We start from the raw sequence: 18995 nt of genomic DNA, 5'->3' as shown, positions 1-18995 counted from the left end.
ATGCCAGCAGAGTGACTTGTGGCTGCACCAAACCAAATTTTGACTGCTGCTGTTCCCACTTTGAGTTATCTTCTGCCATTTTTTGTGATTTTTCTTACAATTCGGGCTGACGCCTCCTTCAAAAAGTCTTCTTGTAATTCCTCAGCTACTGTTTAATAGCAGCACAGTGAGTTGGGAGTTGATAGTCTTCCGCTTTAACATGCTATGTTTTGGGCAAATGCTGCTGAGTTTTGAATATTCAGCCCCACCCCAACTATTTACACTCACAGGCTTAACAGGAGTTGTTATCCAGGCCATTTGCCAAGGCTGGGCCATTCAGGCACCCCCACAGTTGTAATGTAGAATATATCCAGTTATTAGAGGGACTTGAGAGGGCAAGTGGACCTTGTATTTTACTTGGACTAGTGCACTTTGATGCTAGTGTTAGGATCCCTGTCAGCATCTTAACTTCAGTAACAGAAGAAAGACAGGAGAGTCTAGCAGTTAGAACATATGACTGAGATGCAGTTTACTCTGTTGTTGTTGTTGTTGTTGCTGCTATATGTATGAGCACAGATCTAGAACCCTTAGTCCTGGCTCAAGACTCCCATTGTGCACTAAATATTTGTACAAACATATCTGTTCAGTCTTTGCTATTTGGCTAGCCTTGGGTAACCTCTCTTGTGTTTGGTCTTCCCCTCACCCCATCAGAACTGTTATTTACTGTTACTTATCAATTTACCTGTCTTAATACAAGTGTGATGACTTTTACAGGGTGAACATGAAAATTTAAATTTCAGCAATTAAGATCAGAACCACTCATCAGTAGTTTCTAGCCTTTTTCAATCTGCAGACCCTTAAATATTTGCTGGTGTAGATGCTATTCAGTGGCCAGTACACTAAAGCCTACTGACAATAGGCTTGCTTTTCTGAGTTTAATTTGTGCTGACCCCTTTGAAGTACCCCAAAGATGTCAAGGGACTTGTGGACTATAAGTTGACTATCCTGAATTTTGTGATTGTAACTACTTGTTATTGAATATAATTTTTTTTTTCCATTTGCGTATATTTCCTTGACTTTCAATTACTGTGCTGGAAGCTGTGGTGTGTTTTTTCTCAGTATGGTCCATTGTTGGCCTCTCAGGTTTTCACACGTATTTGATCAGCTCCAATCAAACAACAAATGAAGATGTAAGTTCACAGTATATTTCTACATACGTGTTTCTAAATAGTAATGAGGAGGTTTTTCTCTGTTATTCTTAGAGAAGTCATACCTGCCTGCATAATTTTGTGAATGCCTCAATAGGAAAGAAGGAAATAAACCTGGTCATGCTTGATTCAAAATACCAGAAGAGATCTTTTGGACTTTATTTGTTGTGGCTTGAAAATGTGCTGGTTACATAGTGTGTCCATTATGATTTAAACCCACAGGACCTGTATCTTGAAATAGGAAAATATAGAAGAGAGGAGACAAAGGAACAAGTGTATTTAATACAGTAGGAAATTACTAAATAATTTTCAGTATCTCTTGTTCACTGGGAGTCCTAAATATTCTTTGACTCAAAAATTGCTTACTATAAAAATTTCAAAGTCTGTTAAATTCTCAAAACAAAAATTTCATCCTTTATTTTATTTTTCCTTTGAAATGTCTTTGCCAGTTTGAGGTCTAAAACCTCTGGCAAGGAGTATATCATTAATTTAAAGGTCACTTCATTAATTTAAACTTTCACTTCTACAGTTGTCCTATTTTGCACATAGGTTTCCATTGTTTTGGTGTGAAATTATGTTTAACTGTGTGTGGAGGCTTCATGTGTCCTCCCCTAACTAAAAGGAGAAACATAAAATTAATGAAAGGAGAAAATAAAAATAGCTAGGTAGCTAATGGTATAGAAAGCTTGTTGGAATTTAGCAAGTAATCTAACAAATTACTGCAAGCTTAAAATTATTTTATTGTAATTTTCTGTTGTACCTTTTTCATAGGTATCTGGCAAATATAAAAGTAGCATCTTTGGGACTGTCAAACACATGTTTTGTTATTGTTTAAGGTCACAGTTAAAATTATAAATTTTACAATAAATACAATCAGCCAGAAAAAACTTACCAAGCAGGCTCAGAATGAATTGTGCCTCAGCATCAAGTATCTGAGCAAGTAGTCTGACTTTGAAGAAATTTACCTTGTTAGTAAGACAGATGAGATACTCTGGTATTCCTTAGTTATTAGGTTTAGGCCAACATTGTCTCTCTAGATGGACCCAGCATGCTTCCGCTATCCCCCCTTCCTTCAAATAAATGTCTGTCTTGGATTGTTGAAAGTCAGATAGCAGGGAACTGCAGCAGCGTAACATGTCTGAATTTCAAGTAAACCGTTCAGTAATTTCATTTAAAGCATAGATTTACAGTTGAATACAGTAAGACATTTTACTCAGGCTCTCAAGTATCTCACAAACAGAAAAGCAAGACTACCTAAAAGAAAACGTAATATGTGCTAAAAGGTAGTAACGACTGCAGTTGCTTCATAGTATTTTAGAGCCATTTGTGAACTTTAGGGAAGATAATGTTGTGTGGTATTGCACAGCTTGAGAACTTACCCAAGAGTACGGAAAAGAAGTGCTCTATTGCTGGCTTTAATGGTATGTTGCAGTTGAACCTCTTCTGTAGAACATGCCATAATATTTGTAAAATGAAGCTTAGACCATTATGTTTAGAAGCTGAAATTCCTACTGTGAGTATATTGATCCTTTGAGATTTTGGGTTGTCTAAATCTATGGAGGTAAAGCATGTGCTTGCTTCTAAGATTTTAGGGTCTAGCCTTTCATAACAGCCCAAAGCTCTAAGCTGTTTGGAAAGTGTGATCATGGGTTTTCTCTGGTCTGCCTCTGATGTAAGTAGCATGTTGCTGCTTTGGTAACCCTTAATTTGTCTCAGCCATTTTCTGTGTTGTATTATATGTGATGCATCTTGTTCGTATCTCTTCAGATTAAAGGATCATGGTCAAATAAAAGAGGTAAAGAAAACTATAATCCATACAGTTATGGCAACATCTTTACTAATTGTTGTGCTGCACTCTGTGGGCCCCTCTCTCCAAGGTAAGACTATCAAAAGTATTGTTAGTATAAATGAAGCCACGTGATTATTGACGAAAAAAATGTTCTTTCTGATTGCTTGAGCTTACTCAACAAAAATAAAGTTTTGTTTTACTGTCCATTTGAAGCTTTAATTAAGTTTTTTCCAGTAGTAAAGAGACAAGTTGATAAATTGTGGTTAAACTAAGTTAGTGATCAGATCCTGTAAGATGTATTTAAGGTTGACACCTGAAATGAAAATAAACTTGTTTATCTGTTGTTTGAACTTTTGCCACTGCAGTTAACAACTTTTGGCAGTAAATGATTTCTAGTAGTTAGCTGTTGCATGATGGGCAATTTGAAAGTTTATTAAACTCTCACATATCTAACAAATGTGACATGAGTTTAAGAGAGTTTAGGAATCTTAATTCTACTTAATTGTTCATTTTTGTCTTTTCACTCTGAACGGTTTTATTTAAATGGATAGTAATTTTTCTTTATTTATACTACTGTTAACATATATATGTTACACTGAATTTGGTGGTCTTACACCAAAGCAATTCCAGAGAAAACTTAATGGTTTAATTTTTGCTGCATACATTTCCACTTTTGAAATCCAAAATATTTGTATATTCAAGGTTGCAGATGATTTATGGTTTTTCAGCTTGAACAAAATATAATACAGAGCTGAGACTAGAGAAATAAAACTGGCAACTGGAAAGACTTAATTGTCGTCTTATTCAAATGCTCAGTGGTTAGATAGTTTGTGTACTACATGTACAATACAGGCCCAGTTCCCTTGTAGAGAGTGGCTGGCATCTTGTAGATTATTTTTGTGGCGTATTCATTGGTTGAAGCTGTTTTGCTTTTTCTGGAATTATGTAGTTATGAATCTGAACTATCAAGAAGAAAGTAAGTAAATGACTTCATAGTCCAGTGACTAAGGTGTTTCATTGGAAGTGGGATGTCTGTCTTTGCTATTATGAATATCAGAGGTGGTTCTTCTACGAGCAGTTGAAGGTCAACAGGAGAGACTGACATCTTTTCCTAAGGAGGAGACAGCTAAGTTAAGATTTCCACATACTGGGTTAACCCTGTAACCCCTGTAGTGAGAAAGACTAACTCTGTCTCCGCTTCCTGCTTATATGGATGGTGCCTGAAGCCAACCGTTTAATTCTGCCATTTTGCTTTTCATAAAAGTATGTGACATAAAAACTCTATGCCATGCTTCAAATTCTTCTGTTTTGACTCCAAATGGAAATCTTTATTAAAACTACATGTTTCTCAGTATTTGAAATAGCATCTTAGGCTGATGCAAGTAGCAGCACACAATTAGACTAGACTGGGATTGGCTCCTGTGTTTTAAGAGTTTGTACATTTTTTCCTAAATTCCATGTAGCAACAAAACTTATTTAGATATCAAAGTATATGTAGATTTTCCACAGGTAGATATCTTGTGACCAACAGTAAAAATTTACTGACTGTAAAATGTAAATTATAACCTTGCTTTTTTTGACTTTTAATTTCAGCTGTGTCCCCAGTCACTAAATATTAACATTTTCCTTAAATTCTGATAAAGTAGTTTAGCAGCAATTACAGCTTAAAATGCAAAATGTTCAAGTGCCTTTGAGAATGGAATGCAGATTGAAAGGATCTGTAAATAATCCAAATTTTTCTCACTTCTGTTAAAGATTATGTTTCTCATTTTGAAACCTATGCTAGCAAATTCAGAATGCGTTTTACATGTCCTCAACAGTAACTTTCAAATCTTAATTTGATCCATAGCTGACAGTATAGGTCTAACTCATGTTCTGATATAATAAATCATATAACTTTTTTAAGCATCTGATTTTTGAAGGAGTGCTTTCCACATGGCAGATTGTAATCTCAGGTGGATTTCTAAGTGTTTTGAATGTACATAAAAACCTGTTCTGCAGACCTTCATGAGGAGAGCTTAAACTGGTCTCCAAGTGGTGGAAACTTCATTGACTTTTGAGAGGAGAAATTCCTCAGATTTTTCTGTGTGTCCTGTTCTTATCTTTTAAAATTGAAGTCATCTTGACCCTTAGTGAATTTAGAGGTCCCATAAATCAGCAAATAAAACCAGTTCTGTGCTGACTTCAGCTCTCAGGTGTTTTAAGGCATTCCTGTCATTATGTCTTAGTAACTGGAACTATAAACTCTCCAGTTAAAATTTGATATCCTGTGGTAAAATTTGTAGTTTTGCAGATGGGAAGTAAGGTTGTTCAGGTCACAGGAAAAAACACTTTGGCCTACGATTAAAAATATATGGAACTATAATTGAAAGTTACATATAATTTTAAAAAACACAACTTTGAATGAATTGAAGCATAAATAGTCGAAAAGTTTTTGGTTTTGTTTGTTTTTTTTAAGGAAGTGATATGAGCTATTACACATGTAGAATACAGTACTTTGGTCTGTGCATTCAGCTTTTTATGAGTATTAACTAGCAGAACCTAAGTGAGGTTTATAGTTCTCAAATTGAGAATAAAATTGTATGTGGAATTTTAGCAAAATCTTTAGCTAGATCAGATTATTCCATTCTATTCATTTTTTAATAATCTTATGTAGATTTTTACTTATTTTTATTAATTTCTCCACAAAACATTTTCTTAGATGGAAATAAGAAATTTTATGAGTGCATCACTTTGGTAAGAATAGTGCAGCACTATAAGCAGTGTTAAGTAGCTGTCATGAAACACCTGGCAAGTAAGTTGTCTGAACAAAAGTTCCTCTTCCTTTCTTTCTGAATTTTGTGATTAAGTAGCTTTACCAGTTTCCACACCCCTAAATTAACAAAAGAACTTTCAAAATAGATACTGACTCAAAGTGCCCTAGTGAGTTTTGTAATTTGTTTTCACACTTGTGGATTAAAATTCTTGGGGTTTGTGGTATCTGCAGGTAAGCTTCTAAATCTTTCATCTGTGATAAAAATCCAGAAAAGTAGCAGTACATATGAGTGTGTGGTGGGTAGTACTACAAGGAAACAATTGCCTTGCTGATGAGTAGAAATGAAGTTTTGTACTTCAGTTGAATAAAAGGGGACATTTGAAGATATTGGCGAGGTATTAAGGTCTGTTGTATGATAGAAAATTTTTCTTTCTTTTTATCGAGAGGAGGGAGCTATTGGTCAGAAATATCTCTAACACTTTTTCTTTATTTTGATTATTCCATAGCTTAATTGACAGAAGAGGATTTATACAGCCAGATACACCGCAATTAGCAGGACCATCAAATGGCATTACTATGTATGGGGCCACACAATCACAGAGCAACATGGTAGGAATCATCCCATAGTGTTGTTCATCAAGATTCCTGTGAATGTTTTCCTTCTCCACTTTCATGTGAACTAATCAAGTAATAACTAACTGGATACAGCTGACACTCTGGGTGGAATGACTTGTTTATTAACAGTAAAGAAAAAAATCCCAAGGCTCTTTTTGATGTATATTTCACACGGTGTAGTAGTTATTGCTCATGGATTCTAAAAAAAGAGAGGCTTTTCTACACTGTTGGTTTATTGAATATACTGGCATTTTGACTTGTACTGTTGACATCTGCTGTGTTTTGAACTGGAATATTCAAGTATAATGGACTTGCTCTGGTTCATCATTTTCCAGCTAATTGTTATTTTGTATGGCACTTTCTTCATACTCTATTTCCTTCTTTGCTTGTACACTGCGGTTTTGCATAGACTAATGTGTTTTAAAAAGCAAAGATGAACAAAGAGGAGTTTCTAGGGGAGAAGTATGTTGAAGAAAGAGCAGGAGGACACTGAACTTCCAATGAACAAAAAATGGCAACTGGATTGTTACAACAAAAGCTTTTAAACATCTTTGAAACTGTGCCAATAGTTTTTACTTTGTTTTTTGCTGGTAGCATTGGCTATCATAATGGAAGATAGGATTTCCAGTGCCAAGAAGAAGAGAATAACTGGAAAGAGAACTTTTTCCAAAGGCAAGCATCTTACATATGTGCCTATTTCTGAATTGTTAGCCACATATCTTCATATTATGTGGGTTCTAAGACTTTGTCAAAGAAGCCATGAGTTATGGACACCCTCCCTCTGCCAAAAAAGAGGAGGCCACAAGGCCTTCTGACATAATTCAGCCTTTCTTTTGAACAAAAGAAGAAAAGACTCACTATTCCCAGACAGTTTAGTTTTAGTGTCACTGATAAACTGGTATAAAAATTTTGCTGTAGTTCCTAAGCTGTTTTTACTTATTATTTTGAGGATTAAATAGAAGATTTGTTAGTCTTCTTAAAGAGAAAATGTATTAAAGACACAGTATTAACTCTGAATCTTTTGTGAGGTGCAGTTGTGCAGAACAAGGTAATGCTCCATGCAGATTTTACTCAAAAAAAAAAACCCCAAAAACAAAAACAGAAGTAACTTTGAAAAGAGAAAAGGGGGTTAAAAAAAATTAAAAAAGGAAAGAGAAAGCAAACCTTAGAAATAGCCTGAGGTCTTTCAGGGTTTACCCAAACTTTCTGACTCTGTCAAAACTACTTATTTGTGAGGATCATTAAACCACAATAAGTCCCTGGCATTAAATTATCTTAACATTATAAGAATTATACTTGCATTGTAAGAAGACACTATCATTATTACTAGTTATTAATGAAAAAATACTGTGCCAGTTTGATAGAAAATGGACTAAATTTTTCTCTAGAAATGGAGAAATCTGTTACGGTATTACTTTTAAGTCGAACAGGTAGCTTTTATGATTTTAGAGTAATACCTGTAAATATGCAAATTCTTCAAGGATTTGAACTTCTTATGTCCTAGAACATCATACTACTCAAGCTGGGAAAGGCTTGGGTTCTTTAACAGTTATCAGAGTCAATTGGAAAAGTGCAGCTTTCATTCCTGAAAATGATCTCTCAGAAAAAGCTTGAAAAATGTAATAGGTCGTGTTTGGTATGGAAGAATACCTTTAAGACTGTGATGCCATTTTTCTCAGGGTATTATTCCTGGTCTGTATCCAAGACCAATTGGCTTCTAGTGGCAACTGGCTATCAGCATTAAAATTTCTCCCTTGAGTTTTGTTGCAAACTGTTAAAGACCTGCTTAGTTTCCCAGTCTCTCTGGCACTATTTTCTTTTCCCTATTTAAAATCTTGCATTCTTTCCTGAGTTGCTTGAAGCAATAAGAAATTAATAAGAAATTTATAAGAAATTATAAATTCATTTCCTGCTGGCAACAATGCAGTGGGACATGACTTTGCCTCTGATTTGTTCTTTTTTCACATTTCCCTTTTTCTGTGTTCTAAGGTCAATGTTTTTGCTGTTCTCAGTAGACTCTGTACCTACTTTCAGGTTCCCATCTCACCTATCTCATAAAGCAGCAAACAACAAAACTTATTTCCCTGTTTCACAGTTAAGATCTCAATCTCGCCGGCATAATAGACTTCCTTTTTTTTCTACCAAAATTAATTCACCTTACTGCTAGCTTAGTTGTTTTCAACCATTCTGATCAGTTACCAGATTTCCTGTACCGATTTAAATTTCAACAGAAATAATCAAGTAAAACTTCATCATTCTATTTAAACCTTTTTCCCATTAAGTGACCCCTACTACTTTTCCAGGCTTTTACAGTATCTGTTTCTCTCAGCTTTCTTCCCAGTACACAATCTTAGATTCTTCTGAAGAAGTTTGGGAACAGGAGCACTGGGAATACCAGCCATTCACTTGTTCTCCCCTGAAAAAGACTGCTGAAGCTTCCTGAGTGAAAGGCAGTGGAGTACACTTTATGGCAGAAGCATAACAAGGCATGCGGCATCCTGTTGGGTTTTTTGGTTTTGTTTTGTTTGGTTTGGTTTTTTGTTTAGTTTTTTTTGGTTCTTTTTTTTTTGTTTTTTTTGTTTTGTTTTGTTTTTTTTAAGAAGAGGAATCTCTGCAAGATTCTCTAGAATCCCTTTTGCTAGAAGTTCAGATGCAAACATCAAAATTTCCTTTGGTGATTGATGGTTTAAGTAATAGACTAGTTCAAGCCCAAGACTCCAATGGAAGAAAAATAGTAGAGGGAAAGTCTTTGTGGAAGAAAAGGTTTCCTTTTTACCTCGTGTCCTCACAAACATTAGGCAAAAAATGGAATATGATTCAGTCTTCCCTTTTGGAAGGTTGCATACCTCTTGGAAAAAAAGGCAGAGGCATAAAATGAAAAACATTTTCTTGGAGCTGAGGCAAGTGGGCCACGAAGAACTGGCTAGTTTGAAGATGATGTATCTGGTACTGCGGCTTGTATTATTACGGTTTCAGATAAGGACAGACAAAGTGAAATTCCTTGATTTAAGAGCACATGTAGATCATAGTCTTAATCCATAAATACTTTTTAAATGGCAGAGGTTTAGCCATTTTTACATCATCAGAGACAATTACACTGTGTTAACTTTTTAAATGGCAGAGGTTTAGCCATTTTTACATCATCAGAGACAATTACACTGTGTTAACAAGTTTAACTCTTGAGTACAGGAAGTAGTTTATTAGAAATCTGAAGTGTGTTCCAGTACACCTTTATGGTGTGTCTCCCTGGATTTTATTCCAGAATGCATTACATCATCTTAGCTCTACATTGAATCTTAATGTCTAGATGTTATACTACTTAATCCATATAGCGTGCTAAAATGTCTCCTGCGCATTGATGTTAAAAGAAGATTTTAATGTGCATCTTCTATCACACTTGTCTTCTCTTATTCCTTCCCCTCCCTCTTTCCTTTCCTTCTCTTCCCTTCCCTCAAATCTTTTACTCAGTGACTTGTGTCTTTCTAAATAGAATTCTTGTGCTTCACCCAACTAGGTGTTGGTGACCCAACTGGTCATTCTTTAAATCTGTCTAGGTTGCTTAGTATTACATTCTGCTTTCATTTATTTTAATACAACTTTTAGCATAGCATCATTTTTGCATTTAACCTCAAAATAAATATCAGGCTAAGTTTAAACTTGCCAGACACTTGCTTTCAGTGCAATACATTATCTCTTATTCAGGATACCATTTGTGGGGCACTATTTTTGTATTTAACAGCTTTTGTGGTAATTTTGCCTTTGAGACTTTGAATATTTCATATAGGAGCTACCCTACTCATGCTAGTGACTCAGTTTGTCACAATCTCAGAAAGTCAGGGTTGTTGCTATAATCAGTGCTTCATAGACCCATACTGTGATTTTTTTTCCTAGATCTTTATAGATAGAAGAGCTTTTTCTCCTGTTCTGTCCTTAGTATCTCCTTTATTTTACTAAAAGCTGAAGTTGTATTTACTTTTTGAAGGCTGGAAGCACATAATTATTTTTTTCGTGGTACATTCCAGTGTTTTCAATCTCTTTTCCAATATAATTTGAAATTAATCTGGTAAATTCATTAGCCAGCTTCTTAATATCCTTATCCAAGTGACAAGCATGGTCACTTGGAGCTAATGATCTGTAGATCTGATATTTTCAAAGTATTTCCCTCTTGCGTTTTATTGCTGATTATTTTTACAAGCTCTTCATTAGTTTGCTTGCCCAAGTATCTCTCTCCTCATTCTTAAGAATTTTTTTTGCATGAAACACAGTGTCTCGCCCATTATGTGAAATCATAATTTTCTCTGTATTTTATTATTTCTTGCTTTTTCATTTTAAGGTTTATTTTCTTTCTATTCTGAAAAAAAGTTCTTATTTCATCATAAACCCATCAGCTACCATTACCTGGATCTGCACTTCTGTAGTACTTAACTTTCTCTTAAAAGCCTGAGTTGATTCTTGGGTTTTGATACAGGATATTTTATTCTTTAGTAATCCATTATGAAGAAACACAGAATCCACCTCACTCCATGCACTTTTTAGAGGCATTAGTTTGCTTTATTTTTACTATGATGTCTCTAGGAATTCTCTAATGCCTTATCAAGTGATAGATTTTACTTCTATCTGCCTCTGTGTCAGGACAAGTTTATTTCTTTGTTTTTAAGAAATTGACTTGTACTCCTGCATTCTAGGCATCTCTTGTTCAGTCCTTAGGTAGTTCCTTGTGTGCCAAATTCCCTTATTTCCAGTTCTCCCTTTCCTCTCCTGGATGTAAATTCTTTAGTTAGAGTCTTTGTTTTCTTACTTATATGTACCACTGAAAATTACAGGAACCATAATAGTGCATCCGCAACATTCATTACCGGTGAGACGTGCAGCAAAGTCCTCTCCCAGATGTTCACATCAGTATTTCTAGCACCGATCTGGAAACAGGAATCCAGCTGATCTAGGGAACTTTAACTCTGACCATCGTAGCGTACTTTGTCCTTTGCTTTTCATATTCTCATTATTAGGAGTAAGTATTTCTACCATGACAGTACAAGGATCAGCAAGGATAGGAGCCCCACTTTGCTGGGAGTTTTGGGAGTTTTATGAGTGTGTTTCCTTGTATATTTACTGTTGTACTTCACAAATACAATTTATCATTGCCCAAAATGGAACTTAGGTGTCTTATCAAGTCAACATTACCACAGTCAGGGTTGATAGAGGATTTTCATTAAGGCATTTTACTTCACAGTTAAAATAGGTTAAGGGCACATGCAGTAAATCAACTTCAGCATTTTGCTTTGGATTGAGGTACGATTTAGAAGCAATTCTTGTGATTGTGCATATTTACTGCATTTTCGTTCACATCGCAGAGCAGTATCAGAGCACACGAACTAGATTTCTTTCAGATGTGCTCCCAGAATGCACCCAACATACTCTAACCATTCACGGACATTCAGTCCATAAGAACAAAGAGTAGCTAGTCTGAAGTAAAATCCCTGGAACAGGTATAGTTTCCCCTTTGGCTTCAGAAGCGTTTCTCTTCGTAGGTCTCCTGGTGCACTGCGCTACTTGTTAGTGGAGCCATTGACTTGGTGGGTTTTGTGGCTCAGTTGTTGCACAGTATCTACAATATCATGATTTTGAGTGCGAAATCCTACAGCTGTTGGGAACAGTTATACAGCTCCATCCCTCCACTCTTTACCCATCTATTGCATCCAGCTAGTATGGCATTTCAACATCCTATCGTTTCTGTTACTTCAGAGCACTGTCATTCAGTGCTGTCAGTCTCCTCCAAAGTTTTTGTTGTTTGTACTTCATTCAGAGATGCTGAGATAATTCAACCTTTTCTTCATCTTCTGAGAACTGTAACAATTCTTTAATGTTACCAGTGTTTAGAAAATTTTTAACAAAGTTAATTTTAAATTCAAAATAAATAATCTCTGGCTTTGGCATTAGAAATGTGAAAAATATATTGCCGTGTACAACTATGTTAACATATATGTTTTGTGTAGCTTAGAAAAAATCATATTTTCTTCAGGAAAAAAAAATCAAACATATTGTTTCCTTAGTTGTTTGTATTTATTATTTGTGAAATAAATGCAGAATTTTAGGTTTTGTCTAATTTGCTTTAATTTGTGCCTTTTGATGTGAAAATAAATACAGAGATGGCTAAAAATTTCTATGCACATATATAATTGAACTTCTGTACTTGTAGAACTTATTAAACTTGTCTTACCTTCAGAATCTGCTGTTCCACTGAAACAGTGGAAATTGTAACTGAAAAATAATATCAGTAGATCTGACGTAAGAAGGTACTAGTGGAATAATTTCTACAGTAGATTTTTAGCTATTTAGATTTCAGTGCTTGGCTTCCTTTTTGTTACAATCATAGGCTTTTTTATTCTATTTGAAATGCTGGTGTTGAATAATTCATGTGATTAATAGCTGTTAAGACTTTGGGCCCTAAATTTCATTTAGTTAAGAGTGAAATATGGAATCAAGGAAAAACCACCATGCCAGCCCTATTAAAAAAATCTGATTTCCTTGTTTAGTTTTGTGTTGGCTGTTTAGACTCAATAATAGTCTACTGTATAGTATATGCTGGTTTTTATCAGATGTTTTTGAGAGCTTCATTGACCACGTCTACATTTTCTAGTATAAACCCCACTCTGGTCACTTTTGAAAGCTGTTTACAGCCTGGATTTCCCTAAGAAATGTCATGTTGATCACTGTTAAATAGAACAAAAAAATAAACCTGAAATGTATCTGAATAAGAGGAGAAGCTTTAGGGAAGTGACGAGTGCATGGAAAATGAAGAAGAGATATATAGCACCTGAAAAAGTTTTATAACACTGTTTAATGGAGCTTTATGAGGCTACTTTATCTTTTTGATATTGATTGCGTTAAAATGCACTAGAGTTCGGTAAGAAGAAAATGAATTCAGGCTATACAATGAGTTCAAGTAAATTACCTTCAGCTAATTTAAAACTGTGTACTTGTATTGCCTGGAACACATTAATGATTTCCTTTTGAAGATCCTGCTGAAGCTTCACTAAAGCAGTAAGTCAGCTGCTAACATTATTTGTTTTCAGTGTACCCCAGTGGTTGTAGGCATTCCGTTGTAATTTAACATGCTCTTTGGCTACTGCTTTTCAGAGAAGATGGATTTTGTTAGTCTTTCTGAAGTTTGAAAATTTAGTTAACAGATCTTTAAGGTCTGCGTAGTAAGGTTGGTTGAAGGCCTATAGTTTATTTGAAATAAGCAGGCATGAATAACAATATATTAATCAAGAATGAGTTATTCACACTGAATTACTAATTGAAAGCTTGACTTTAAAAGATACTGACAGTTTTCTTCTTAGTAAGGTACTTATGCAAGGTTTTGGCTTTAAGCCTGTGAGTAATCCCTCTGAAATTATATGGGACCACTTCAATTGTTTGGCTGGGGCTGTTCATAATTTTGTGGGGGGAAGAATTGCCTGCAACACATATGAACTCAATTTATGTAATAGGAAGTCAGCGCATTTATCTTTCTGAAAGCACGTGTTGGAAAATATGTAACTGAGTAAGGATCGGACTTCTGCCTGTCAAAAAGTAGCTGGTCTGGGAGTCCTAAACCACTTAGACACATTTAAAATACTACCTGTCTACTGTGATGAAGTAGTCTGCTTGCACTTTCTGAATGTAATGTGTGTGCATCCATCATTAAACTATTCAGTGGTGGAATTGGAGGACCTGAAAATATCAGAGGAAGCATTCATAGTGATGGTTTTCATCATACAGTAAAGGAACCAAAAGTCTTTCCATGAGTTTGCACAGAGTATATCACGGTGGCTTATTAAACTCAAATGGGCATTTTAGGGAATTGCTGTAATGTTAGTAGCAATGGTTATGATTGGGAATATCTTGCAGATGTTGGATTTGTAATGTCTTTCAGTGATTTGATATAGATCTAAGAAGTCAGTTGTAAAGCAGAACATATTGCTTTAACAGAATCCTTGAAATAACAACAGTGAATAGGCATGTCTTACCTCTGGATATATTTTTTTATTCTGCTTGCTTGCTTCCAAATTTTTTTTGCTGCATTGGAGTTATAGTTCTATTCGTTGACTGTAGTGTTTCTCTTGCACAGCAGAACAGTAGTATGGCAAATGAATATAACAGGATTTTGAAAATCTGCAGATGTTTTAATTGATCAGGCTATGAATTAATTAAATATTTTCCTTGGAAGCTCTAAAAAATCATGCCAGTTTGTGTTAAAGAAACTTAATTTGGCAGTAGGTCTACTACCCAGTTAGCTAGCTGGACATTACTGAAACACCTACCTGTCTTGTCATCTCAAGGAATGAATGATAATTTTGTATAAACAGTTCTTAGGAATGGTGTAGAGCCAAAAGCATTCCTGGTAATACTCACTGAGCTTAATTGGGTTTATATAATGCTGATTTGGCTTGTTACTGTGAAAGCGCTTGCCAGAAAATTTGTGGTTTGTACCTTGATTCTTCACATTGTCAAGATTAATTTAATCAAAAAACAGCCTAAAAATCATGAAAGTTGATATCAAATTAATGCATCTGCAGTGCTGCGTAATTTCTACACATCCTATAGATATACTATAGTATGTTCTCTGGAGTGTACATATAATGTATTAAATTGGGAAGGGGAATTTTTGCTCATAGAGGCTGTATTGCCAGCTATATCTTTATAAAACCACCTGCATCAAAGGAATTCTTCTGGAAAATTTCTGTAGCACCTTAATTCTGACATGTAAAGACCAATTAAAAAAAACCACTTGCCTAGTGTTTTTGAACTTGGAAAGATGCTTGGATTATGCCTTTGGGCCTCTCTATGAACTGCTAGCTACTCTACGGTAAAATGAGTAGTGTGGAAGTGATTCACCTCACCTGGAACTGGGGAGGTTTTGAGGTGCCCGATGCATTTAGTTACACACAGACTGTGCAGCTAGGCTTTCCAAATGGCTTCGAACAAGAATAAGCAAAGCATTTGAATTGCAGTACTCACAAAAAACTATTGAGAGGTTACCAAAACCCTTAAGCGAACACTATAAATGTTTATAATAATTTACTTTGGTAATCCAAAGCACTGGCTCAGTTATGCATGCTTTGGTTTTTTTCCTGGGCAGCATGCACTGGGATTTTTGGGTGGCTAACCACGGAATGATACTAATGGCTTTCTTTTTTCTCTTCACATCCCATTCTTTTCCATACCTTTTTGTCCATATTCTCCCTTTTTTTTTCCTCTGTTTTGTTTGCCTTATATGATTTTGACACCATTCCATTCTACAGTGTGACCAAGATCAGTGCATTCAGAGCACTAAATTCGTTTTGCAGGCCGCTGCCACCCCCCTACTACAGAGTGAGCCAAGCATAACTAGTGAAGAGCTACCTTTACCAGGAAAGACTACTATCAGTGGGCCTTGTGCAACTCTAACTCTAGGGCAACCAACACCACCATCTTCTATGCCAAATCTCACATCAGATACAGGTTTGACAGACATGATACCATTAAAAGAGGAACACGAAGGTCATCAGTTTCTCACTCCTGAAGAAGCTCCATCACCCCCTGGGATGCTGCCAAGTGGAAGTCCTATTACACACAGCCATACAATGCACGTCCTGAGTCTAGCCAGCCAGGATTCATTGCATGAAGACTCAGTCCGTGGTCTTGTGAAGCTTAGCTCAGTCTGAACAGCTTTTTTGAACATGACACCATTTCTTGGTGTCTATACAAATCTCTACTTAACAGGAATGACACTGCAGTACCACTGTAAGACTTCGTAACATGCCTATAATGGAAACTTTATCGTGTAATGGAGTCTACTAAAAAGACAAGTTTTTTTCAATGGAGCTATGGCATTTTTTTGACCAGGTTGTTAATGGTTGTGCTTTGATGGTGACTACATTTTATTTTTAAGCAAAACCAGAAACGGTCAATAATCTTGTTTCCTGAAGCTGGGGTACAGCAAGTTGGAATTCAGCCTGTAACAAACACCATGTACAGTACAAAAGAGAGAGATTCTTGGATGTAAGTGTCATGCTCTGTGTTCTATGCTCTTGTAATACACACTTGTTAAGGCTTACCACACTTGTGGCCAGAATGATCTGCACTTACATGTTATGCTACTAATATTTGAGATAGAAAATTACCATTCCATTTGTTAATACAAAAAAAAAAAAGACTGCAGATATGGATTTGCATGCCACGCTACAGTATGTGTTACAGTGGTGTTGGTATTAAGAGAAAGTGCTGCTTTTTTATTTGTGACTTTCAAAGTGCTGTTTCATTTAAAGACAGTGCAACAAACAAATTAATGGACTATATTATTTTTTCAATTTATTAAAATTTATTTTAAATTAATCAGTGGTGCCTAGAAGATGGAGAATTACTGATTTGATCATGTTGCATATCATTTAACCTTCTGTTTAAGTGTTTAGAGTGAGGTATTGTGTTGTGCCATACCACGAGATTCTTCCACTCCCTAATGTGATACAATTACCTGTGGACCTCCAATAAAATGACATCCTCTATTTCTTGGACATGTGTACAGTTATCCTTGCACAGTTTTGCTGGGGAAAGAGGGGGAAATCATGATTTGTTGATGTAGTTTGTAAAGATTTGACTGGAATATGTTTACATAATGAAACCAGAGCTATGGAGGAAGAGCTGGTTACAATTAGGATTGCTTCAGCATCTTTTATGGTTTTGTTTGAGATGTGTATTTGTTCCCATAAGAAGTCTTTATTTGGAAACAGTAGAGTTAGCCTCTGCTTGGACTGTAATTCTACGTTCCTTACCATATGGCTAAAGGGTGAGGGCTTAAGATTCAAGACAAAGACAGACAGCTTAGTGAAGTAATCTTAAATGGTTAACAATAGACTGTAGCTGCCCGTAGCCATCATCCTTCATTTGTATTTGTCCTTTAATATTTTAAATTGAAATCTTGATTTCATAGAATGCTTCTGTGCTTTCTTTTTGTTTAAGTAAAGCACAATGAAAAGGTTAAAGAGATTTTTATAATTATTTTTCGTGATAGCTGAAGAGAACCTTAGTTAAGCTGAGAAAGTTCCGTAGCTTTAATACGGTATTTACCATGCTTTCAGGATGTGGAACCTGGATTCTTCTTTTCTCAGGACAAAATAAGGGCAGAGTGTGCTTTATCTGATGCTTCGATGGCATGAAAGCATTCACCAGTTAAGAAATGTAACAGTTCTGTATTGTTCACCATGGTCATTCACTGACGCCAAGCTAAAAATCTTTCTGTTTTTACTTTCATTGTTGAAATTGAAGACAGTGAACCTGCAGAAAATCAGTCACCCATGCTATTGAAGCTTCAGACAAGATACTGACAAATACCCTACTCCTCTAAGATTTCATATGCAATCTGTTTCTATAATTGATGATGCTAGCTTTGATCTAATTCAGTGTGTAGAACATAGCAACACTTTCTGTCTATAAGTGCCGTAACGGGTCTGCCAAAGAACCTCTGGCAGACAAGTGTGTCCCACGTATTGGAGCCACCCTCCCAGCATTTTCCTGAAGCTGGGACAATTTTGAGTTCTTTCCACCAGCCGAACTGTAGTGACTGACATGTCCCAGTTGGCTAGTCTGCCAATAAGCCCCAAGTATTGGCACTTATTTCTGTGTCTGCTCTTGAAGAAGAGCCAGTGATGCTCATTGTCTTGATTTCATCTTTTCCTGATGTGGCTTCTCATGTATGAAGCCTTGAACATCTGCATTAAAGCAGGTAACGGATTGAGGGCTGGAGATTCTGGTCTCATAGGCCTGGGTAAAGAATCCCAGCTTTGAGTTTGTAGGCCAGTACTTGACTGAATCATTCTCATAGGTATCTGTGGGTAGTTAACTGTGGATGCATTACTCACTACATAGAAGGACAAGTCAGATATTTTTAATGAGGTATCAAAACTTCCCACTTGTAGCAGTAATGATGAGGATCACTATTTTAAGGAAGTTGTTCTTTTTAAGTCTCCCTGAAATACCTGAGGGATTTTATGCTTCCAAGAATACCAACTTCGTGACAGCATTTGTATGTCATTGCCACTAGGGAGTAGTGCAGAAAGCTGCACATCAGCCTTGTGCACATGATAAAATTAGTGTCAGTTTTAACATGAAACAGAATGGAGAAGGACAGGATTAGAGTCTTTATGCTGTTTTCCGTGTGAAACTTGTGCTCCTGCTTTTCACCATCATTTTTTTTAACCTCTTGTTTTGTTTATAACTGAGGTATAAGAATTAGCTAACAAAATTGAAACAGATGTACTACTTAAAACAGATGTGCTTTTTTTAGGGTTTGGGTTTTTTGTTTGTTTGTTTTTAAGATCACAGCCTTATTTTTTAACATGTTGTTTATGTTTTTAAGTTTGGCACTTGAGAATAAATTAAATACTTTGCATTTTTCTATCTAGATATTTATATCACCCTTATCTAGATATTTATATCACCCTTATTTTAAGTCTATTTTCCTTCCCATCTCAGTTTTTTTTAAATAGTGACATTTCTAACCTCCCTGACACGACTGCCTTGCGAGGACATCTGCTGGAAGATTTCGGAACTAAGTCTGGTGTGGTACTGGCAGTCTTTGATTGACAGCAGGCAGTGATTTATAGAATCATTTAGGTTGGAAAGGACC

At 35.8% G+C, this 18995-nt stretch overlaps 1 protein-coding gene across 5 annotated transcripts in view; it reads left to right on the top strand.

Annotated features, from left to right (window-relative positions):
- The window catches only part of ZDHHC14 (zDHHC palmitoyltransferase 14), a 114200-nt gene extending 97316 nt beyond the window's left edge, over positions 1 to 16884 (top strand). For 3 of the 5 annotated variants that reach the window (XM_075498931.1, XM_075498930.1, XM_075498934.1), the window contains exons 6-9: positions 1067 to 1169; positions 2955 to 3064; positions 6238 to 6340; positions 15634 to 16884. In XM_075498931.1, coding sequence (XP_075355046.1) covers positions 1067 to 1169; positions 2955 to 3064; positions 6238 to 6340; positions 15634 to 16035 — 718 coding nt within the window. In that variant the 3' untranslated portion in view covers positions 16036 to 16884. The remainder of the gene's footprint in view (positions 1 to 1066; positions 1170 to 2954; positions 3065 to 6237; positions 6341 to 15633) is intronic. The other 2 variants (XM_075498933.1, XM_075498932.1) reach the window with 1 other exon arrangement.
- The last annotated feature ends 2111 nt before the right edge of the window (positions 16885 to 18995 follow it).

The sequence above is a fragment of the Mycteria americana genome, chromosome 3 (assembly GCF_035582795.1).
Source record: "Mycteria americana isolate JAX WOST 10 ecotype Jacksonville Zoo and Gardens chromosome 3, USCA_MyAme_1.0, whole genome shotgun sequence".
Classification (NCBI taxonomy): Eukaryota; Metazoa; Chordata; class Aves; order Ciconiiformes; family Ciconiidae; genus Mycteria; species Mycteria americana.
The sequence above is the reverse complement of the archived record's forward strand: the minus strand, read 5'-3'. Positions and strand labels throughout refer to the sequence as shown.